This window comes from Rattus norvegicus, chromosome 1 (assembly GCF_036323735.1).
Source record: "Rattus norvegicus strain BN/NHsdMcwi chromosome 1, GRCr8, whole genome shotgun sequence".
NCBI lineage: Eukaryota > Metazoa > Chordata > Mammalia > Rodentia > Muridae > Rattus > Rattus norvegicus.
The window spans coordinates 191,463,574-191,487,841 of NC_086019.1; the positions used below are offsets into that span (position 1 = coordinate 191,463,574).

The 24,268-nt window shown below is 44.5% G+C and overlaps 1 protein-coding gene and 1 pseudogene across 2 annotated transcripts; one reads left to right on the forward strand and one right to left on the reverse strand.

Annotated features, from left to right (window-relative positions):
• Positions 1 to 6,284: 6,284 nt before the first annotated feature.
• On the reverse strand, positions 6,285 to 9,954 carry Zfp688 (zinc finger protein 688). Of its 2 annotated transcripts, NM_001401770.1 has the most exons (3): positions 9,701 to 9,954; positions 9,294 to 9,407; positions 6,285 to 7,541 (listed from the first exon to the last, which is right to left on the reverse strand). In NM_001401770.1, the coding sequence occupies exons 1-3, from the start codon at positions 9,894 to 9,896 to the stop codon at positions 7,024 to 7,026; spliced, it is 828 nt and encodes a 275-aa protein (NP_001388699.1). In that variant the 5' UTR covers positions 9,897 to 9,954; the 3' UTR covers positions 6,285 to 7,023. The 2 variants fall into 2 exon arrangements, with proteins under 2 accessions (NP_001388699.1, NP_001388700.1); NM_001401771.1 differs by lacking the exon at positions 9,294 to 9,407.
• A 2,278-nt stretch (positions 9,955 to 12,232) lies between these two features.
• On the forward strand, positions 12,233 to 13,241 carry LOC134483904 (ATP synthase subunit ATP5MPL, mitochondrial-like; annotated as a pseudogene).
• Positions 13,242 to 24,268: the final 11,027 nt, after the last annotated feature.

The window sequence follows — 24,268 nt, forward strand, 5'->3', positions numbered from 1 at the left end:
TTCTTTTCTCTTACTATTATGATTAATTATAGTTAGTTTGTGCTCACAGAGGCTCTAGCCTGGAGCAAGAGTGACTTCTGACATGTTGCAGATTGAATGCAGGACCACTAGGTGAGCAGTCCATACTCAGCCACTGAGTCATGTCTCCAGGCCCTGGCTGTTGGTTGTGTGTGTTTGGGGACACTAGCACAAATGGCACTGGACTTGGGATCCTCCTGCCAGACTCCCCAGGACCTGACTCACAGCCAGGCATCTTGGCAGGAACTCATCGAGATGTGAGGACAGCAGAAGTGAACTTAACATCCACTGTAGTGTCGCTCACCTGGAGGCTACAGGAGAAGGATCTTCTGAGTTCAGGGCAACAGATACCAACATGTCTCTTAAAAAGAGTGTGTTGAGGAGATGGGTCAGGGGTTAAGAGCCCTTGCTGTTCTTCCAAAGAACCAGAGTTTGGTTCCCACATCAGACCCCTCACCATGGCCTATAGCTGCAATTGCTCTCCACCTGAAGCAGTGTCCACAATCAGCACAACAGATCCCCTTCTCCTACCTGGACTGCATGGTTGGGCCTCAGTGGGAGAGGGTGTGCCTAGTCCTGCTGGGACTAGATACCTCGGGGTAGAGTAGTACCCAAGAGGGCTCCCCTTCTCTCAGGAAAAGGGGAAGAAGCAATGGGGGAAGGGGTTTGTAAGGGTGGAATTGGGAATGAAGAAGGGGTGTGTATGGTGATTCAGATGTAAAGTAAATAAAAATAAAGAAAAAAATTTGGATGTGGCCTCTGAACAGAGCTTTTTCAAGAGAAGAACTACGAGTGGCTAAGAAATATCTCAAACACTGTTCATTGCCCCTAGCAAATGCAGAAATGAAAGTCAAAACAACTTTGAGATTTTGTCATACCCCTCTCGGGATGGCAAAAATCAACAAAAAAAAACCAGCAACAAATGCTGGAAAGGACATAAGGAAATGGGATCCACATTCACTGTCAATGGTTTGCAAACTGGTCTGGTCCACCTAGAAATTAGCTAAAAAGCTAAAAATCACATGACACAGCTCTAACACCCCCTGGCATATGCCCAGAGGCTCAAGATGCTATTCCACATGCATTCCTTTCTTTCCCTGTGTGTGTGTGTGTGTGTGTGTGTGTGTGTGTGTGTGTGTGTGTGTATGTTTCTGAGACACAGTTTCTCTATGCAACCCAAATGTCCTGGAATTCACTATGTATACCATGTAGACCAGGCTGGCCTCAAACTCTCAGAGATCCTCCTGCCTCTGCCTTCCTAATGCTGGGGTTAAAAAAATGCACCACCGCATCCTGCACTTGCTCAGCCATGGTTATTGAAAGTGGCAACCATCCAAATGCTCTTGAACTTAACAGTGGGAAATGGAAAGGTGACACACACACACTGTGGAACACCAATCTGCTGGATACAGAAAAACGTGACTTTCACATGATGGATAGGATAGAAAAGATCAATTATATTGTGTAAGGAAATCGATTAAGACCCAGAATGACAAATGTCATCTTCTCTGATCTGAGGTTCCAAATCATCAGGTAACTGTGTAACCTGGAGTAACTTCATTAACCAGGAAAATAAAAAGGGACCATGGCTGGGGTTGGGGAGCAGTAGACAGGGGGTAGCAGAGTACAGTGGGGAAGGGCAGATGTGGGTGGGGGTGGGGCTCTAATTAGACAGGAGAGAGGGGGATACACACAGAGGAAGGAGGAGTCTGAAAATGTCATAAGAATTCATCTATTAAGTATTAACTTAAAGATACCTAGAATACAGGGAAGTCTGTGTCTATATGTGTGCACAAATGGTTTGAATGAAACTTTCCCGGGTGGGCTAACTATGCTCCTCCAGAGAGCCATGGACCATCTAACAAAAAACCCAACACCAGGCTGAGAAGCCCTCCTGTGAGTTGATGAACAGGGGTGACCCAGAGCCTTAGAGATAATTATGGTTCTTACTCTTCATGGAGAAAACTATTCTTTACAGCAGATGGAGAAGATTATAGAAAACCACAACCAATCAAAATGCAGAGTGGTGGAGCCCAGTCCCAACAGATATATTCCTTATATATGTATATACCTAATATATGTATATACATACATACATACAACATACACACACACACACACCCCAGTTAAAGAAAAAAGTGGTAGTCAGGTGGTTGTGGCGCACACCTTTATCCTCAGCACTTAGTAGGCAACAGGCAAATGGATCTCTTTGAGTTCAAGGCCAACCTGGTTTACAGAGTGAGTCCAGGACAGCCAGTTTGACACAGTAAAACTATCGAAAGAAAGAAAGAAAGAGAGAGAGAGAGAAAGAAAGAAAGAAAGAAAGAAAGAAAGAAAAAAAACGTGGCTATGGATTTGAGGTGCATGGGAGGGATTGGATGAACATTATATACTATATTATAATATCTCTGGATATATATGTATACATAAATATATATATACACATACATACATACATACATACATATGAATATTATGTCTCAGGAGTTCTAAAGGGGGGTTCCATAAGATTCAGGGCGTCCTAAATGGAAGCACTCTATAAACAGGGACTCCTTAAGACTAAGAAAGGAAACAATTCACGAGTCCCCCAGGAGAAGCCCATCATTCCCAGTCCCGGGAGAAGCCCATCGTTTCCGGTAGGAACCGTAACGGTGAACAGGAAGAGACTTCCCCACCTGTCCAGCTGCTTACAGCTCATAGAGAGCTCAGCTCCAGAGTCCCAGGCTTCAGGCTGTCTCCGCTGTGCTGAGGTGAACTGTTGGTAATGCAGTTGCTTTTGATTCATTCTGCTCCTGTAAGAGATCCCTCAGTCACATTCCTGTAAGTGACCCTAATGAGCTCGTCTGTTCGCCAGCTTGGACTTTGGTAGAATCCTGACTTTGTTCTGCTGTCGGTTCCCTCTCTGCTGTGAGCAGACACTTGTTCACGGCTCTCCAGGAACAGTGTCATACAATCCCTTACCTCAAAATAAAAAGTAAAAGATGCTAGGGGGGGCCGGGGTGTGGCCCAGGGGGAGAGCACAGGCAATCATCGGTTGTGAGAAGAAAAGAAATGACTACTGAGCTGACTTCCCAATACCCCTTTCCGTGCTGTAAGGTGTAACTTGTTGACAATAACTCACTTGTTACACAAATGCTCATTGCATGTTTACTGTGCCCAGTATGTAGTGTCTCATTGAAGTTTCAGATTTTGACAGCAACTGTTGAATGTAGTTATCATTTATCTTCATTTGTTCAGATAGGGAGCTGAGGCTCAGTCTTGAAGTAAATATTATTTACCTTTGATCACTTAGCTCCCAAATAAGAGACACAAATATTTATATCATAAGCCCTAAAAGCACCAAAGCTGGGCAGATGTCAGCCCTCTATGCTATTCTGCTTCTCTGTCAATAATCCCGAGATATGACTTGCCATGTTCTTTTTTTTTTAAGATTTATTTATTTATTATATATAAGTACACTGTAACTGTCTTCAGACACACCAGAAGAGGGCATCAGATCTCATTACAGATGATTGTGAGCCACCATGTGGTTGCTGGGAATTGAACTCAGGACCTCTGGAAAAGCAGACAGTGCTCTTAACCACTGAGCCATCTCTCCAGCCCCCGACTTGCCATGTTCTATCCCAGTTGCTCCTACTCAGCCTGGCCAACCCTCATGGCCATGTTCTCACAGTCCACCTCCCCATAGAGTCCTCCTCTCTCTTCTTCACTCTCTGTCCTCCTCATGGTCTCTGCCTCAGACCCCGAGCCTGGGAACAGAAGCCCTACTTATGTCTCTTCTGCCCATCTATAGGCTGTCGGCATCTTTAGTAACTAATCACAGATAACTTGGGGGGGTGTTATACAATAAAAGCTGGTATACATAAGGATCTCCACCTCTTGAGGCAATTAGACATTGGGATATAGAATTTATCATTACAGTACATAGCGACAGAGCAAACCTCAGTAGCTCAGGGAGGGCAGTGAATTACAAGTATGTCACTGGGGAGGTGCAGAGACTAGAGTCAGCTGCTTGATTAGTATTCTTCCTGTCTTTACTGCTGGGCTCCCTGTTGGTGATAGAGACCTTAGCATTTGAAAATGCAAATACCAAATGAAACTATTAGACCATTAAAGGAACAGGCAGCACCTATTGCAGAGTGGATACGGGATACAACCAATATTGGTCCTAACGTGTCGCATGCTAATACCATAGGTGAAGCTACGAGCTAGAGATAGATCTCTGATATCAAAACATCGGGTTCTTCAATTTCAGGAAATGCAGTCATTTGCAAAGAAACTGTGACCAAGTCACTAAAGGTCTCAGATCTCAAAATGCTTGGCGCTCTAACTGTGGGAAGTATGCTCATTTGCAATCAAAGAGTGAACAAGGCTTCTCTAAGAAGGCCTAGGCTTCCAGGGGCATGCAGGCTGCAGCTGGCAGTGCTGCTCTAGAGCTGGCCAGATAAACATCTGACTATCCCCAAATTCAATGTTATATCTACTGGAGTTTATGGTCCTTTGCCCTCGGGGACAGAGGGGATGGTCCTGGGAAGGAGTGAATTGATTCCCCAAGGACTCATTGTCATCCAGGAATTATAGATGAAGATCTCAAGTGAGAAACTAAAATTATGTAAGAAGAGATGCAGTTTAACATGGGCGGTAGGACTGCTCAGCTGCTGCTGTTTTCCCTACATCAAGGGCAAAGCTGCTCCAGTGGAAAGAGCAGGAGAGGTCTCCTGAAAGCCTTGGCCACTGACCTGAAAAGTGCTCACTTCATTGATAATTCCCCAATACACACACCACAATTAATGGCTTCAGACAGAGTGTGGGAACTGTAGTGACAATTTTGGCATTTGGTCTCTTAAAAAAAAAAAAAAAAAAAAAAAAAAAAAAAAAAACAAGCACAGAAATACTATAAGAACATGTTCTCATTTAACCCCAGGTGTGGGATATGGGGCTGCTTCATGTGTCCCCAGCAGCTGACTGTCATGTGCCTCATGTTCTAGCAGGGGCGTAATTTTTCCAGCTGCAGATATTTTTCCCAATTGTGTGACATTTGGAGTTCTAAGGATTTTTTAGAACATAAATAAATGGTAGGACCCCAAGAATGTGGGTTGTTGGTTGTTGGTCATTGTTGTTGGTCATGATTTGTTAAGTAGTCTTGCACAAAGGAGAAAGAACAAGAAGAAATTAGGTATCTTGACATCGAAGAGGCATGTTGCAGAGAGAGAACAAGCTAGACACAGGTGAAGACAGAACAAGCCGGAAAATGAGAAGGAGCCGGAAGATTAGAACAGATTTTAGGAGGTTGTACTCAAGATTTTGTTGCCCCCTGGCAAGGAGATCCCCAAGGACGAGAAGATCCTCATGTATACCAGTTTTTGTCATATAATCCTTGACCCCAAGTTATCCATGATTGGTCAATAAAGATGCCTACAGCCTGGGCTGGGCAGAGAGAGCAGGCAGAGCAAAGTTCCCCGGCATAAGGTCTCAGAAGAGAAGGAAGAAGTCTCCATGGGGTAGGTAGATCAGGAGACCATGACCATGAGGTTTAGCTTGTTGAAACGGGAGTGGCCCAGGCAGAACATGGCAGTCATATCTCAGGGTTACTGACAGGGAAGCAGACAAAATAGCATAGAGGGCTGATATCTGCCCAGCTCTGGTGCTTTAAGGCTTATTATAAATACAAAAGGCTTGTGTCTTTTATTTGGGAACTAAATGATCTAAGGTGGGGTAGAAACCCCCAAAGAATATTCACCACAACACAAATTGTTAGAGTTTGTATGAGGTCAAACAACTAAGAGAAGTGGGGCTGGAGAGATGGCTCAGAGCACAGGCTGCCCTTCCAGAGGTCCTGAGTTCAATTCCCAGCAACCACATGGTGGCTCACAACCATCTGTAATGGGATCTGATGCCCTCTTCTGGTGTCTGAAGACAGCAATAACATAGATAGATAGATAGATAGATAGATAGATAGATAGATAGATAGACAGACAGACAGACAGATAGGTAGATGATAGATAGATAGAGATAGATAGATAGATAGATAGATAGATAGATAGATAGATAGATAGATAGATAAAAAGAGGGAGACAGAGAGAGAGAGGCTAGTTTGAATCAGTAATCCGTAGATAGGGTGGAATATCGGGAAGAGAAAGAATTCTGGGAGAGAAGGTGGGAGGAGAGCCAGAAAAGACATGAGGAGGTGGACACAGTACCTGAGTACAGGTGACCAGTCAATAAGTGAGCTGTCTTTAGTTATGATCCAGTGAGAACCAAGCTATGTGACCAAGGTATTTATAAATTTAATTTGAGTCTGAGTCTTATTTCTGGGAACACGGAGCTCGGAGACAGGACAAGGACCTAACTTCAACAGTCAGCTTGAAAAGGAGTTTGGGGCAGAACAGCTGAGTTGAATCGGCCAGTGCTCAGAAAGCACTAGGAAGGGTGAGCTTACTCAGCAACAAGTCTCAGAGGCTGAAAACATTCTAGGCCTGGATTAGACTGTACAGAGGGTAGAAGCTTTCAGGACGAGGCCTAGGCTAGCAGACAGAGGCTGAAGCCTCCAACCGACAGTTACTACAAGGGAATAAAAGTTACCTTTACAGGGCCCCTTGTTGTAGGGCAGCCCCTTCTGGAAGGAATCAGGATCAAAAGGCAATTTCAAAGTTAGCTCCTCCTCTTGCCTTTTTCTTTGCCTTTTACCTATTCTATACCATATATGTGAGTGTGCAAGTTCATCCATTCTGTTCTGTTCCTCTTGTGACCCTGACTAAAACAGCACTGAACCAACTCACATCTCTAGCCCAGACCCCATTTTTTTAAACACAAAACACTGGGGGTTGGGCAGGTGTCAGGTTTAATCTGTAGGGATTTTTACAGGAAATTTTCTTTTCACAATTTTACAAGCAATCCTTGAGAAGTCAAACAGGTGTATTTCAATTCCCAAGTCTTGACTCAGTTGACTCTCAGTGCCAAGTTCACGCTCCGCTCCAGACCTCCAGACGAAGGCAGCTGTTGAACTCACCCACACTCCTCAAAGATGTCTGGATAGTGCCGAAAGAGCACTGGTGGATCCCGGTCTCCTCGGACTGGGGCTCCAGGCACAGCCCGGATCCCAGGCCTTCGGCCTCGGCGACCCCCTGAGCAGGAACGGTGGATCCATTGATGTGCTTTCACTGCGAACTTCCTCTTGAAGCGAACACCACATTCTGGACAGGGGAAGGGTCGCTCACCAGAGTGCATGCGACGGTGGCTGATCAGTAAAGACGGGTAGGTAAACCGGCGTCCACAGTCCACACACACATGGCGTCGCTGGCTGGGCTGTATATCTGTGTTGGGTACCTGAGCAGGAGGTTGTACGCCTGCTGCTATCTGGTCTGGGGCAGCTTTGGTAGGTGGCCGCGCCCCTGCAGAGGCCTTGGTAGCCATGGGATGAGTCTTGTGTTTATCCACCTCTTTAGGTTGCAGCTGAGCAGGAATGTCTGCCGGCCTCTCACCTCCTTCCTTGCAGCCCCGTGCTCCCTCATTTGGAGTATCTCCTGGGAAACAGAAATTGATTGCATTTAAGAAACTCACTTGTCACTGGGCAGTGGTGGCTCATGCCTCTAATCCCAGCACTTCAGGGGCAGAGCCAGACAGGATCTCTTTGAGTCCCGAGGCCGTCCTGGTCTACAGAGTGAGTTCCAGGACAGCCAGGGGTACATAGAAAAATCTGTCACAAAAAAACAAAAAGCCAAACCAAAAAAAACCCCTCATTTGCCCCCTAGGGAAGTGGCTGTAACCCGGCATTTGGAAAAGGTGGGACAGCGAGGTGGCCTAAGTTTGAGGCTGGCGTGGCCTACACAATGGGACCTCGTCTCAAACATGGGAGAGTAGGGTATGGTGGTTGTTCACCTTTAACCCTAGCACTTTAGAAAGAAAGGCAGGTAGATTTCTGTCAGTTTAAAGACAACCTGGTCTAAATGGCCAGCCAGGGCTACCTGTCTTAAAAATGAAAAAAATCGACACAGCAAAAATAAAACAAAATGGGCTGGAGAGATGGCTCAGAGGGCTCCTAAGAACTCACCATCCTCCCAAAGGACCTAGTTTACTTCCCAAACCCACACTGGGCATCTCACAACCACTGTAACTTCAGCACCGGGGAATCTCGGGCCTCTGGCCTCCTTGGGCAGCTGCCCCTATGAAGGCACATACACTGACACAGAATGAAAAATAATAAAGATGAATCTTAGGGAAAGAGTTTCAGTAAAACCTAACACTTCTGCACTGATTACCCTAGCTGTTACCCGGGGAGCATCGACGTATACTGCCCAGTGACTGACACGAAGGCCTTGATGGAAGTCAGTTAAGATTCCCTTCCTCATGTGTCAAATGGGAGAAATAATGGTTTCTTGACTTCACAGAATTATTTGATTAAATACACACATGCTTATTGATCACTTAGTAAATGCTCAATAAACAATATGTACTGGTGTCTTTTGTAATTGATTTTGGTAGAGTGGTTCTTTTCTAGATGAGGCACTGTATTTTCGTCAGGTTTCTTCCATTCAGGGTAGTGATAGGAGAACAGCCAAGCTGCCGTTACCCAGGTGGGCATGTTTCTCGTGTACCACTTTGCCTTGTTTGAGAAATATGATAGGCAGACCTGAAACTGGTTCTATTTTTAAGGGCATTTCAGGGGTTTGGGGGGCCTCAGACAAAGTCTCACTATATGTAGCCTCAATTGGCCTTGAATCCACCTGCCTCTGCCCCGGGAATGCTGGGATTAAAGGTGTGAGCCACCGTGACCAGCCTTAGTTTGTTTTGAAAAGGGGGAAATGAGTAGTATTTTAGCAAACATCCAGAAACCTACAAATCCTTTGAGTTCTAGATTCTCCTACTCTGTTCTTTCTTTTTTTAAGATTCATTTATTTATTTTTATATACATTGGTGTTTTGCCTACATTTGGGTCTGTGTGAGGGTCTAGTGCATTCCAGCCCCTAGAACTGGAGTTACAGACAGCTGTAAGCTGCCATGTGGGTGCTGGGGATTGAACCCAGATACTCAGGAAGAACAGCAGTTGCTCTTGATTGGTGAGCCATCTCTCCAGACCCCCTATTCTGTTTTTAATAGGACAGTTCTCCCGAATTTTCAAAACTCTTAACAGGTAGGCTTTCTTTCCTTTAGTATAGGAACATGTTGGCTCTTTAAATTCTGTAGGGATGCTGGAATGGGGAATCTGAAAGAAAGGTTTACTAGAGAAGAAACCCCCGGACAAACAAGTTTCGGGAGGACTTGGGCCAATCCCTCACCTCTCGGAGCTCCTCCCAGGCTTTCCCCCTCCTCAGGATCCTGGGCGGCGGGGCTCCAAGCCTCACTCTCCTGTTCCATCCAAGAGATGAGGGCTGGTTTGGGGCCCGGGAACCCTGAGAGAGAACAGGGGTCACAGTGCTGGCCTGAGAGGCTGGCCGGGGCAGATAGCATCCCACTAGGGTGAGGGCACCTCCTCGGAACTTATGCTCAAATTAACCTGGGCAGGGTTTGCGATGCTCTTGCCTGAATGGAGACTCCCGAGAAAGCCCTGAGAATGGAAGGTGACTGATGCTGCTGGTGGAAAAGTGCGGGATGAGGGCTCACAATCCACTTGATCGGTCTACAGCATCTCCCCGGTGAACCCCCAGGAGGATGGGGGGGGCGGGGCTCTGACCCGGGGCCTCACCGAGCGCGCCCAGGAGGCCGTAGGTCTCGCGCATCACCTCCCGGTACAGGGCTCTCTGCGCGGGCCGCAGACACCCCCACTCCTGCGGGGAGAAATACACGGCTACGTCCGCGAAGCTCACAAGCTCAGGCTTCCTGAAACCAGGCCAGATCTCCCCAGGCATCGGAACCAGTAGTGGGGCTGGGGGTGGCGACATCAGGGATCCTGCCCGGGCAGCGGCTTGGCTGCCCCAGCCTTCCGCTTCCGGCCTCTGCAACTGCGGGAAGCCACGCCCCTGCCACGCCCCTTGGTCACGGTTGCTAGCAACCGGTGCTGAAAGAACCGGCAATCAGTCATTGGCCGCTAGGGATTGCAGAACTCTGGTGGAGACTAGTAATGCTCTACTCCACAGCCGCTCACACAAAGACACGACTCGGGTGAAAGGACCCGAAAGATACCTTCAGAAAACATGGCGACCGCCTAGCTTCAGCTGCCATTGCAGTCACTGAGGCGCCATTTCTGCAGCTTAATACATACGGTGTCTTTCAGACTTCTATTGCCCGCAGCGCCCCATTTGCCCTTAAATACAATGCCCCCTTCAGGAGGGTTGGCGTTGGTTGGTTTCTATGTATAGGAAGGAGAGTCCTTCAAAAAATATGGATTACCCGCCGCCTCACAGACCTCTGTGTGCAATTACAATTGCAATGCTGCAATTGGTTCAGGAATAGTAGGACATCTTAAACAATTTTGAGGACCTGGATTTCCCTGGTCCCTGAGATAGTGTCTTCCTAGTCTCCCAATGTGCGTCCTGTTGATGTAACTGGAATCTGGTGGTCAGCCTCTAGAGCCTGGGAAAACCTGGGTATTTCATTTCAGAAACCTAGTTTGTGTCTTCAGAGAAGTTCAGAATACTTGAACCTGTGGTTCTGCTCACTTAGTCTCTGTACTGAAGATACAGGCTACTAGATGTGCTTAATGTGTTCCTGCTTGGATCTTTCATCCAAGAGTATTCTGGGACCGGAAACCCAGGAACCACACAGCTCTGAGGTGGGGCAGTCTCCTAAGGGAAGGGTATTCTGAGACATAGAAGCTCAGAAACCACAAGCTGGAGAGTCCAGCGTGTGGAGGGATAAGCGCAGAGATGGCAGCACTCTGCTTCTTGGAACAGACAATGGGGAACTGAACAGAGGGCAGGCCTTATATAGGATTTCTTAGGGGATGGAGCTTTTCAGGGCAGAGATTTCTAGAGTAAAGATTGGTGGGATTTCAAGTCCTGATCTTGGGTAGCTCAGAGATTGGTGGGCTTTTGTTTTGTTTTTTTTTCCTGCTCAGTGATTAGTGGCCTTTTTTTTTTTTTTCACACACACCCCTTTCCCTGCATTGGGCCCATGGGTTAGGGTGGGAAGTCTTTCCTTGCTATAGGTAGCTTTGACAGAGGTGCCATCTCTGTGGAACTGTTTGGGGAGGCTGGGGAGGAGGTGCTGCCACTGTGGACAGCTACTGTGGGACAGTTCCCACAGAGGAGTGTTCATCAAGGTTGTAGATTGAGGCAGGAAAGGTGTCACCACGATGCACCTCTCCTGTGGGGACAGCTTCTCCTGAGATGAGAAAAGGGATGTGCCACCGTGGACAGCTCCTGTGATGGCTGCAGGCTGAAGAGGTGTAGAGGTGCTGCCGTTCTGACAGGAGCCACCATTTTGACAGCTCCTGTGGGAGCATCTTACAGCAGCCATAGGGTGGAGAGGAAAGGAGGGGCCAGCCACAGTTTTGAAGGATTGTGAGGTGTGCTGCTTAGGAACTACTCTTAGTGAAGTTGGAATTGGATGAGGTAAAGTTTTAAATTACATTTAATTTTTTGCCAAGTTTGTTAATATGTATGTGAAGCCAGCGGTGGAGGTGGGCTCGTGTAAGTCCAGCACTCAAAGACCCAGGCGGGAAGAGTTGGAGACCAGTCTGGGTTATATAATGAGACTGTGTCAAAAAGAAAACAATACTCATTTAACCCTCTTCTTTAAAATTAAATTGAGTTTTAGCATATTTGTAGCTTTATGGGTTTTTCCTTTATTCTCTTTGTTCACCACTTTGTGTGAGCTCTTTATGGGTTCGTCTGTCTCCTTACAACATCTTCTCTCTCTGACTCCACAGAGCTTCTCCCGGCTCAACTGTCGCCAACTGTCTTCTCGCTCTGCTAGCTCAATTTACCTTCACTGTCATCTTGGGGTTCTTTTGTTTGTTTGTTTTTGTTTTTTGTCTAACACTATTTCAAAGTTATTTGCCTTGCTATTAGTAAGGTGTGGTTAATGCTCCGTGCTGATATCATGAGGCTTGCCCACTGCCAGCAATAGACTCTGAGAAAACTCACTTCCTGGCACCCAAACATTAAATTAACCTTTTCAAAACATACAGAACTCTCGATACTTGCAAAAAAATTATTGGGGCTGGGGATTTAGCTCAGTGGTAGAGCGCTTACCTAGGAAGCGCAAGGCCCTGGGTTCGGTCCCCAGCTCCGAAAAAAAGAACCAAAAAAAAAAAAAAATTACATGTACCATCTCCCCACCTCTCATTAAATCTGAACTTACATTATTCATCTGTAGCAGTGGATGTTGAAATGAGATCATTTTAACCAATTAAAACCATACAAATCCTTTTCCCCATTCTGCTGCGGAATCTGGTGTTGCCTGTGGCCTTGATCCTGCTGAGATGCTTCAAAGCTTTATTAAAAAGTCTGGGTCCCCATGAAGCCTGACTATACCCAGGTTTACCAGGAAACTTGGGTAGGAATGGAGTTAATGACCCTCATCGGTTATGAAATCAGGAGTGCTGATAAGAGAAGTAAAGCTCTGAAAGGCTCCAGTCCTGCGCACGCCCATGGCCATCACTAACTGCTCCCCGAGTTCACTCAAGATGAATACATCGGCTGAGCTTAAGCAAGGTGTGTAGGTGGGAACACAGAACATCGCTGTACAGTTACCTAAGTACTGTTTACAATGTGGCATTAATAAATGTATCTGAGGGGGTTGGGGATTTAGCTCAGTGGTAGAGCACTTGCTTAGCAAGCGAAAGGCCCTAGGTTCAGTCCTCAGCTCTGAAGGGGGAGAAAAAAAAAAAAAAACAGGAAAAATAATGTATCTGAGAAGCACCAAAAAAAAATCAAAATCCTACCAGTTGATATTGACAAGAGTATCTTACAAATGCTACATTTCACCTTGCAATCTGGAACATTACACGTTTATGTGTTTATTTTAGAGAACTGAAACTGCACAGAATTAAACACAAGTAAAGTTTAAAAATGTAGTTCTGTACATCAGTTCCAACCAACTCTGTTTTATAGTCTATGAAGCTAATGTCCTTGTTCACACCAAAAACCACCCAGAGAACCTTCTAATGAATTTTCTTATTCATCTCATGTGGTAGTTTTTGTTGTTTTAAAAGTCAAAGTTTAGGGAAAAAATGTTATGAGTTCTACTTTTAGATCTTGAAGTGAATATTCCTTTTGGCTAATCAGACTATATGAAAATATAACAAAACAAAAATACACAAAGGGAAAATGGTGTCCCGTGAATTTAAGCTGCCAGTCAATAAACTGGATCTGTAACACAGTAACCTAGTAGTGCCCTGCCCCATTCCTCCTACTTTACATTTTATCCCGCAGGCGCTCAGGACAGCAGCAAGCTTCCGTGCAGCAGCTCCACTGCATCTCAGTGCAGCTGAGCACCAGCCACGGTGACCTGGCCAGAAAGTTCCCCGCTGTGCCCATGGCGCCCAGGTGTGCCCTGATTGCTGTGACAGAGGTCTGCTCAACTTCAGCATCTTTCTGCTCACTTGATTATGACTAACCTTTCTCACGATGGTTCATCCAGATCCTAGAACCATACCCTCTTTTTTTCTCTTCAGAATTTATACATCTTCGAAAAAGATACGTTTGCCTTGCCATTAGGCAGGGTTTGTGTGTAACATTTAAATTCCACAATCCCCAACCTAGAAAAGTTCCCCCCCACCCGAAAGCTACAGGTACTTTTTTAAGTATAAAATTCTTAACACATTAAAAAAAAAAAGAAGAAAAAAACCAATTTTTTAAAATTGGACACTAGTGCCTCCTCTTTTTGTCGTCAGAAGCACTCAGTTCAGAACGCATTTGAAAACTGAACCACATGTGTATAAACGTGCAGAGAGCTGGAATTCTGCAAAGCCCTTTAACATCATTGAGGTGCATTCAGCATTGGCCAGACCACAACAGGAAGTGTGTTGGCAAGTTCAACAGAGACTTTTCCAGAAACACGACAGTTTTCTGGGCTCTGTGTCAGTTACATTTTTAAGCAACACATAATCTGTAAAATTGTCCCAAGACATCCATTCCTCCAACCATTTCCCTACCCCATCCCAGCCCGAGCCTCTGTGAAGGCCACAGGACTCTCAGTGTCCCCTGTTACTGATGACAGCTGACTCAGATTTGGCTGAGGTCGCAGGCAGTCTTGGCACTTTCTTAGCCCAGGTTGGAATGTGCTCTGTTGCTGTGTTTGAATGCACAAGTCCTACTCCTTCATCCAAACGGTGGCCATTTGTGGAGGGTGCCAGGTATAAGTTCTGTGCTTTTCATCCACTCTGACTAGATGCCACATTTGTCGACTCTTATTTTCACTCCGCCCAATCTCTTCTTGTCTCTAGCCCTACTCTGAAGAGAGAATGTCTTTTAATCATAACCTGTCAATGATAAAGCCATTGGCCAATGAGCTGAGGTAGCAAATAGGAGGTGGGACACCGGCAGGAAGAGAGGATTCTGGGAAATAGTGAGAGGTGTGAAAGATTTGCCTAGGAACACTGAGGAGACAGCCATAAACCAGCCATGTAGCTGAACTAAGCTTAGAATAAAGAGGATATTCACCCCGGATTGGATGCATGAAGCTGAGGAGAGGTGACTCCACATGGAAGATGAGGAATAGTTTGAATGGGTTACGTAAGTTATGAGCCAAAGCTTACGGCCGAGGCATTTATTAACAAAGTATTAGTCTCAGAGTCCTCATTCCAGGAGCAAGGGCCTAGAAGAAAAACGGATTTATTTTTTACACTACTGACACTTCTTTCTTCCTGCACCAACTGTCCTCTCTAACTCTACCCTCTGACCCTACTCCAATCTGTAGCTGCTTGTATTCTAAGACTATTTGGATCCCCAAAACAGTTTGCACAAGAGGGTCTGCACTTAGCTTATGGGAACCTTCCCCAGTTAGTTCTGATTGATAAATAAAGACGGCAACAGCTAATAGCTGGGAGGAAGGCTGTGTGTGCTTCACTCTAGAACATCAACCGTTGGGGTGGGTCACAATCCTCCTGCTCTGCCAGCTGGACCCTACTTTTGCTTTCTTCCCAGTGCTACTCTCAGCGCTCAGTCTGATGGCTTTTTATATCCTCCTGGTCCCAGAAGTCAAAGAGGCAACTAATATTGAAGGGCATAGAGTCCTTTAAAGGGCCAGGCACTCAAAATAAATCCCACTACACATATGTACTTCTATGTAGCCCTGACTGTCCTAGAACTCACTATGTAGACCAAGCTGAATATGAACTCATAGAGATCTTCCTGCCTTTGCCTCTGCCTGTGCTCCTGCTATTAAAGGTATGTGCCACCAATTCTGGCTGTAACAATTTTCTAAGAAGTAGAGTACTGGTGTCTATAGAAAGATAAATAAGTTTATTATTTCAAAGGCTTAAATTTGTACACAATAAAGTTGAAGACTGACTGAAGAAAGATACTACATTGTTAGCCTCCATGTGTATGTACAACACACGTGAACACACATAAGAAACAGTTCTGGTGTTCTGTAGCACAGTGGGGGATCTACAAATAATAATCATACTATTTTTTTCTGACAGGGTCTCACTATATAGCTCTGGTGCTGATCTGGAACTCACACGTAAGCTGGAATGGCCTTGAACTCACAGAGATCCACCTGCCTCAGCCTCCTGAACACTGGAATTAAAGCGATACCCCATTATAGTGGGTATCTTTTAAAAGCTGGGTGGCCTGGGCCTTGAGGTTGGTAAGAGGATTCAACAAAGATGGCATGGTCAGTTACGTTTACCCTGGAGAGAGGGTGCAGGGAGAAAGGGCGAGCAGGGAGAGTGAAAGATGGGGGGAGAGAGAGGGAAAGCAGGGGAGAGATGGTGTGTGGTTCAGTGAGAGAGCACTTGCTTAGTTCCTGGGTTCAATGCTGGGATGGTTTGTTTATGCTTGGCCCAGGGGGTGGCACTATTAGTAGGTGTGGCCTTGTTGGAGTAGGTGTGTCACTGTGGGTGTGGCCTTTAAGACCCTTATCCTAGCTGCCTCGAAATGAGTGTTCTGCTAGCAGCCTTCAGATGAAGATGTAGAACTCTCACCTCCTCCTGCACTATGCCTGCCTGGATGCTGCCACGCTGGTGCCTTGATGATAATGGACTGAACTCTGAACCTGTAAGCCAGCCCCAGTTAAATGTTGTCCTTATAAGAGTTGCCTTGGTCATGGTGTCTGTTCACAGCAGTAAAACCCTGACTAAGACAAATGCTAAGCAGCATGCTCATCCTTCCCCCTACAAAAAGTTTGTTTTTAGCAGTGAGGAGGCTTCAAAGACCTGCCCTGTGAGGACCACAAATCAGGTAGATATCTTCAGCCCTTCCCAAGCCTCTGAAAAAAAGGGGTTTAATAACCCTCCAAATTTTGTTTATTTATTTTATGTATGTGTATATACCTGTGTAGTCATAAATGTATGGTAGTTGGAGGACACCTTGGAAGAGACAGTTTTCTCTTTCCATCATGTGGGTTCCAGAGATCAAATGTAGATTGTCAGGACTGGCAGCAAGTGTATGTACTATGACATTGGTGAGAAGGGATTAGATGACTGTGGTGGTTTGAATATGCTTGGCCCAGGGAGTGGCACTATTAGGAGGTGTGGCTTTGTTAGAGTAGGTGTGGTCTTGTCAGAGGCCTGGCCATCATGGGGTGGGCTTTGAGACTTTCCTCCTAGTTGCTTGGAAACAGTCTTCTCCTGTTTGCCTTTGGAACAAGATGTTCCATCTCTCAGCTCCTCCTACACCATGCCTGCCTGAACACTGCCATGCTTCCTAACATGATGATAATGGACTGAACCTCCAAACCAGTAAGCCAGCTCCAATTAAATGTTGTCTTTTATAAGAGTTGCCTTGGTCATGGTGTCCCTTTACAGCACTGAAAGCTGAAACATACCATAACTCAGTAGGTAAAGTGTTTTTGTGCAAGCCTGGTGACTTGAGTTCAATCCTAGAACTTATGTAATAGTGAAAAGATGTGGTGGTGCATGATTTATTCCCAGGAATCCAGAGTTGAGGCCATCAGATTTCTATGGTTTCAAAGCTAGCCTGGTCTACAATCTAAGTTTCAGTCCAGTCAAGGCTACTTAGTGAGGATGTGTCTCGACAAAAACAAAAAGATAGAAAGAGAACCAACCTCACAAAGTTGTTCTTTCACCTCCACACATACCCCAGACACATTATGTACACCCACACAATAATAACTTAATTAATTTTAAAATGTAAAAGATAACAGGTCAGAGCCATTCACAATGCAGAGCAACCACAGGCCTATGAGCAGGACTTTAAGACAGACTATGCTAAATATCGCATCCTGCATGCCAAAGCCGGGCTGCAAGCCAAAGGTTCATGGAGCTGTGAGCAAAGATTGTAAGACTTCAGTAAGGGGGCTCAGAACACAAGATGCTAGTAGACAAGACAGTCCAGGAATATAAAAGATTCAGGAACTGGCAACCAAGTCACAGGAAAGAAAAGTATCTCTGTTAAGTTCTTATCTCATTGTGCATCAGATGCTCCTGAGAGATCAACGCAAAGATCACATCAGACACCTGAGAACCCTGGAAAGTACATTGGGAAGAATGGAAAAATCAGCTTCAAAACTCACGATTAGTAGCTGAAACAAGTGGGGGAGGGGATGTAGAGCGATTTATTTTGTGTGCCTGACCCTTTAAAGGATCCACAGTTAACCCTATGCCCTTCGATGCTGGTTACCTCTTGGACTTCTGGGAACAGGAGAGGATATAAAAAAGCTAACAGAGGCTGAAAGGAATTGAGTAGGATTGGAATAGGGTCAGGGAAGAGTAGGGTGGGAGAGTAGGATTAAAGAAGACAGTGGTGCTGGAAGAAAGAAGACTAAGTCAGGCTAGAGAAGAGAAGAGAAGAGATGGAGCACTGTGAAAACAGGAGGCAGTTCAAAGTGGATTGGGCAAGAGAAGTTAGCTGGTGACAGCTGAACCAGGAGAAGCTGAGCCGAGTCAGACAAGATATTGTAAAGTGTGGTGGTTTGAATGAACTTGGCCCATCGAGAATGACTCTATTAGGAGGTATAGCCTTGTTGGAGTGGGTATAGCCTTGTCGGAGGAAGTGTATCACTGTTGGGTGGACTTTAAGGTCTCTGTGCTCAAGCTTCACCCACTGTGGAGTGAGAGTTCCCTTCTGGCTGCCTTCTGATCAAGATGGTGAACTCTCAGCTGCACCAGCACCATGTCTACCTGGATACTACCACACATTCCACCATGATGATAGTGGACTGAACCTCTAAATGTAAGCCAGCACCAGTTTAATTTTTTTTTTTACAAGAGTTGCTTTGACCATGGTGTTTCTTTATAGCAACAGGAATCTAAGACAGAAGTTGGCACCAGGGACTGGGGTATTGCTGTGATTGGCCTGACATGTTTTTGTTTGGAGGAATGAGCATTTGGGGACTTTGGATTTGGAAAGCAGTGGAATGCCTTAAGTGGGACTTAATGGAACATTCTAGTAGGAATATGGAAGACAGTTATACTGAGGGCTTGACTCAAGAGGTTTCAGAGGAAGAGTTTCTGTACTGTGTAGCATATGGAATTCTGGGAACCTTTCAGAGGGTATATAAATGCTGGGGTCCCGAGAGGTAGGACTGCTATTTAATGATCATTTAGATGTGTTGGTTGTGGTTTGTAAGCAGTCACGGTCAAAGAAAAAACAAGGGGAAAAATTAGATTCAGGGATCTGTAACCTTAATTTTTTTCAAATCCTATTTTTAATGATGGTTCTTAAGAAGTGCTTTAACGGGGCTAAGGATTTAGCTCAGTGGTAGAGCGCTTACCTAGGAAGCGCAAGGCCCTGGGTTCCGTCCCCAGCTCCAAAAAAGAGAACCAAAAAAAAAAAAAAGAAGTTCTTTAACCTTCCTTGTAACCGATCAGAGGTAGCAGAAAAGAAAGGATATGGGAGAAGTGTGGACCTGCTTAGAAAGGCTGTTTGAGGCAACTCCTGTCTGTGTTGTCTAGAAATTGGCAGTTCAGTTCACAGCTTAGCAGGCATCAAAAGCTCCATCCACTTGAAAACACCTCACGGATACAACAGTAGGATCCATCACGAATGCTCCAGCAGTGCAGTTCAGTAGAGTTGAGTTAGCAACAGCAGTGACATGACCTAGCAGAGACAGCCAGGCCTCAGCCTCTGCTCAAGTCAGCAGGAGGGACAAACAGACACACCAGGAGAATTTCTTGGTTGTGCTTCTCTCAGGGATACGAGACCCACAAGCATTGCACAGCTAGCTGTACCAGCAAACCAAGCTCTGTCTCTGTCACTCTGTGGAGTCCCATTTATACCCTCCAAACATCACGTGTCCTCCATGTGCCTTGCCTCAGCATAGCTCTTGCCTCAGAGTCTTGCCTGAGCACAGCTTTTGTCTTAGCACGTGTTTTGTCTCAGCACACGTCTTGCCTTAGCATCCAATCAGCCCAAGTCCTTGGAAACAGCAACAGACTGCAGCACACCACCAGAAGGTTTTTTGTTTGTTGGTTGTTTGTTTTGGTGTGTTTCTCTCTATGGAGTCCTAACAAATGCAGCTCAACTACAAAATGTAAGGCAGACATGTGTGTCGTTAGCAAAGAATCACTCATCACGTGTCCCTTCATGTGGTTGCTTTAGCAGAACATCCTCTGTCCTGTATCTGCTTCAGCAAAACCTTCCTTCACGAGTCTGCCTGAGCCTTTCACACCTGTGTCCACTTTAACAAAATGTTCCTTCACGTGTTTGTCTCAGCAAAACATCATCCAACCAACTTTCCACAGAACCCTTAAGTTTCCTTACTTCAAGAACTCTCTCTCTCTCTCTCTCTCTCTCTCTCTCTCTCTCTCTCTCTCTCTCTCTGTCTCTCTCTGTCTCTCTCTGTCTCTCTCTGTCTCTCCCTGTGTGTGTCTCTCTTCTTCTTCCCTCCCTCCCTCCCTCCTTCCCATTTATCCTCCTTTTTTCTATCTAGTGTTAGGGGGTGAAACTGAGAAAATAAATGGAGTGAAATGGAAAAGAAGAGTGGAAAAAAGAAGAACCCACAAAATAGCAAAAACCAGCTACCCTGCATACACATGGTGTACATACATACACATACATACATACATACATACATACATACAAATGCTCATACATGTGAAATTAATCTCTTTTAAAGATGACATAAGCTTCACTGTGAAGCTTCTGAGGGTTAAGTGATCAATAAAATTTTAGATCAGGTCTGATCATGGTTCCAGAATGTGAATTGAGACTGACAACATGGTTAAGCATGGGTGTGGTGGTGCCTGTATCCTAGCAGTTGGGAAACTGAAGCAAGAAAAAATACCTTAAGCTTGAAGCTAGCCTGGGCTACATAATGAGTTCATGGCCAGCATAGGTTACATAAACAAAACAGCAAAAATAACTAGATAATTCCTGTATCTACATGATGGAAATAGAGCATGGAGTCTTATAATTGATCTCGGATCCATATGCATAACACACACACACACACTCACATACACACAGAGACACACACACATACACAGACACACACACATACACACATACATACACACATTCACTCACACACACACATACACACATTCACTCACACACACACATACACACATTCACTCACACACACACATACATACACACATTCACTCACACACACATACACACACATTCACACACATTCACACACATTCACACACATTCACACACACACTCACACTTACACACACACATTCACACACATTCACACACACATGCATGCACACACTATAGAAGGAAGTTTAAGTAAAGAAATGGACATGCTGAGCAGATAGCATAGCCCCTGTCTTATCCCCTCGTGTCTACTAATCATTAGAACTACCTCCATCAAAGAAAATGATAATACCATCCCTGCATGGATCGCAAATTTTAGCAATCACAGATTTGAATGACACAAGGGTGTGAATTTGGACCTGCCTCATTGTACCTCTTATTCAGTGTTATAAAACAACTACTGGTTATGCAGTTTATGGCCCTTTGCCCTCAGGGACAGTAGGGATGGTCTTGGGAAGGAACAGCTTGACTTCCCAAGGACTCATTGTGCATCCGGGAATTATAGATGAAGATTTCAAAGAAGAAATTAAAATAATGGCTTACATTAAAAATGCAGTCAACACAGGTGGTAGGATTGCTTAGCTGTTACTGTTTCCCTACATCAAAGGCACCGCTGCTCCAATAGAAATATCAGGAGGGTTTGGAAGGACTGGAAAATATGTGTTCTGGCAAGCCGTTATTAATGATCAGAGGCTATAATTAAAGTTGCAAGTGGATAACACCGAAATAGACAGTTTGGAGTGTACAGGAGCTGATGTAACTATTGTTTCACACAAATCTTGGAATTGAGAATGGCCACTTCAAAAGGTTTATTCACAAAAAAAACAAAAAAAAAAAAAAAAAAAAAAGAACCAAAAGGTTTATTCATAGCTTCTAGGAATTGGAAATTTATCTCCAATAAAACAAAGTGTGTGATGGCTTAAATGTGTGGGACCATCGGCCAATACGAAAGTTAAGGCCTTATGTGGTTGATGTAGCCATACATTTATGGGGATCAGATTTATTACAGCACTGGGGAACTCAGATTAACATTCCCTCAATACCAGAGACAATCCCTAAAAGGGGTGAAGTGGAAGATGTTTCTGAGGAAGGTGTTGAAAAATGTCATCCAGAACAACCACAGACTGTGCAAGTTGTCCAAACACAGGACATATCAGGGATTGAGTTTCCAAACATATATTCCACTGCTGAAATTATACCAATGGCCCTTAAATTAAACAATTTAAATTGTTGACTAATAAGCCTATGTGAGTAGATCAGTGGCCCTTAACTAAAGAAAAATTACAGAACAGCAGGTACGAGAGCTACATACAGCAGACTCTACCAGACTGTGGAATTTCCCTGTATTTGTTATAAATAAAGAAATTGGGGGAAATGGAAAATGTTAACAGATTTCAGAGCATTGAATAAAGTAATCCAACCCATGGTTCCCTTACAACCTGAAGTTCTTTTAACTTCTTTTATTATCTAAGTTGTGGCCTATAATAGTAATTTGTTTTAAAGACTGCTTTTTTTACTATCCCCTTGAAAGAAGAGGATAAAGAAAAAGTTGCCTTCATAGCACCTATGCATAATAATCCTCGACCTGTACAAAGTTATCAGTGGACAGTTCTTTCTTTTTTTTTTTTTTTTTTTTTTTGGTTTTTTTTTTTTTGGTTTTTTTTTTCGGAGCTGGGGACCGAACCCAGGGCCTTGCGCTTCCTAGGTAAGCGCTCTACCACTGAGCTAAATCCCCAGCCCCGACAGTTCTTTCATAAGGAATGTTAACTAGTCCAGCTCTATGTCAACGTTTTGTGCAACAACTGCTAGAAATAATTCATAGGCAATTTCCTCAGTCCATTGTTTACCATTATATGGGTGATATTTTGTTGGCTGATTCTGATGCAGATACTTTAAAGAATATATTTAGTTGGGACAAAAAAACACAATGTTGCCTTGTTGAAAACTTCTGAAAAAATACAGGAGATTCTATTCACTATCAAGGTTATAAAATATATCAGTAGAAAATTCAACCACAGAAGATACAGATCAGAAGGGATCAATTGTGACTCCTAATGTTTTTCAAAAATTAATGGAAGAGGGGTTGGGGATTTAGCTCAGTGGTAGAGCGCTTGCCTAGCGAGCACAAGGCCCTGGGTTCGGTCCCCAGCTCCGAAAAAAAGAAAAGAAAAAAAAATTAATGGAAGATATTAATTGGCTATGGCCCATATTGGATTAACTATTCAAGAGTTAATTACATTGTTTCAAACATTACAAGGAGATTCAGACTTAAACAATCCAAGATAGATGTCTTAGTTAGGGTTTAGTGCTGTGAACAGACACCATGACCAAGGCAAGTCTTATAAATGACATTTAATTGGGGCTGGCCTACAGAGGGGAGCTGAGAGCTCTACATCTTCATCTGAAGGCTGGTAGTGTAAGACTGGCTTCCAGGAAGCTAGGATGAGGGTCTTAAAGCCCACATCCACAGTGACACACCTACTCCATTAAGGCCACACCTACTAATAGTGCCACTCCCTGGGCTGAGCATATACAAACCGTGACAATAGCTAACAAAGGAAGCAGAGAATGAGTTAACTTTAGTAGAAAAGAGGCTGCAAGATGGATTCCATAGATCCTAAACTGGACTGTGTTTTGCTTATTTTTGCCTTCAACTCATTCTATTGGGCCCATTATGCAAAGGGAAGATAATATTTTAGAATAGATCTTAGCACACAAAGTAAAAAGTTAATGTCTTATATGGATAAGGTTTCTGATTTAGTTATAAAGGGAAGAATAGGACTATGTCGATTGTCAGGAATTGACTCACAAGAAATTATAGCGCTGTATACCAATGCCAAAATTACTTCATTGTGGGTAATCAATGAAGACTGGGGAAGAGCTTGTAGCAACTATTGGGGAGAAATAAACAGCAAATATCCCAAAAGCAAGACTCTTCAGTTTATAAAACAGAGCTACTTACATTCTTCTACGGGTAGTAAAGGGAATGCCAATTCCTGAAATGCCTACATTCTATACTGATGCAAGTAAGTTGGAAATGACAGGCTTAGAGTCAGACAAAATAACCAAAGTGATCCAAAGCCTATATACTTCAGTTCCACAGTCAGGGTTGTATGAAACCCTTATAGTCTTGTTAGATTTTCCTTACTCTCTTTTTCCTCTTGTTGTTTTTTAGACTTTATTTTATGTGTATGAAAATACTGTTGCTGACTTCAAACACACACCAAAAGCGGTTATCAAGTCCCATTACAGATGGTTGTGAGCCACCACGTGGTTGCTGGGAATTGAACTCAGGCCCTCTGGAAGAACAATCAGTGCTCTTAACCACTGGGCCATCTCTCCAGTGGGTTGAATCTCTGAATATAATTACTGACTCTCCATATGCAGAAAGAGTTGTTTTACAAATAGAAACTGCTGGGTTGGGGATTTAGCTCAGTGGTAGAGCACTTGCCTAGGAAGCGCAAGGCCCTGGGTTCGGTCCCCAGCTCCGGGGGGGGGGGGGGGGGGGAAGAACAACAACAACAAAAAAGAACAAATAGAAACTGCTGGTAATTCAGAACTAACCCCGTCATTTATGCAACTGCAGCAGGTAATCGGAAATAGAAACTTTCCGTTTATATCACATCAGGTCTCAGACAGGCTTGCCAGCTTCATTGGCACAGGGAAATTAAGAAATTGACCAATTATTTACAGAA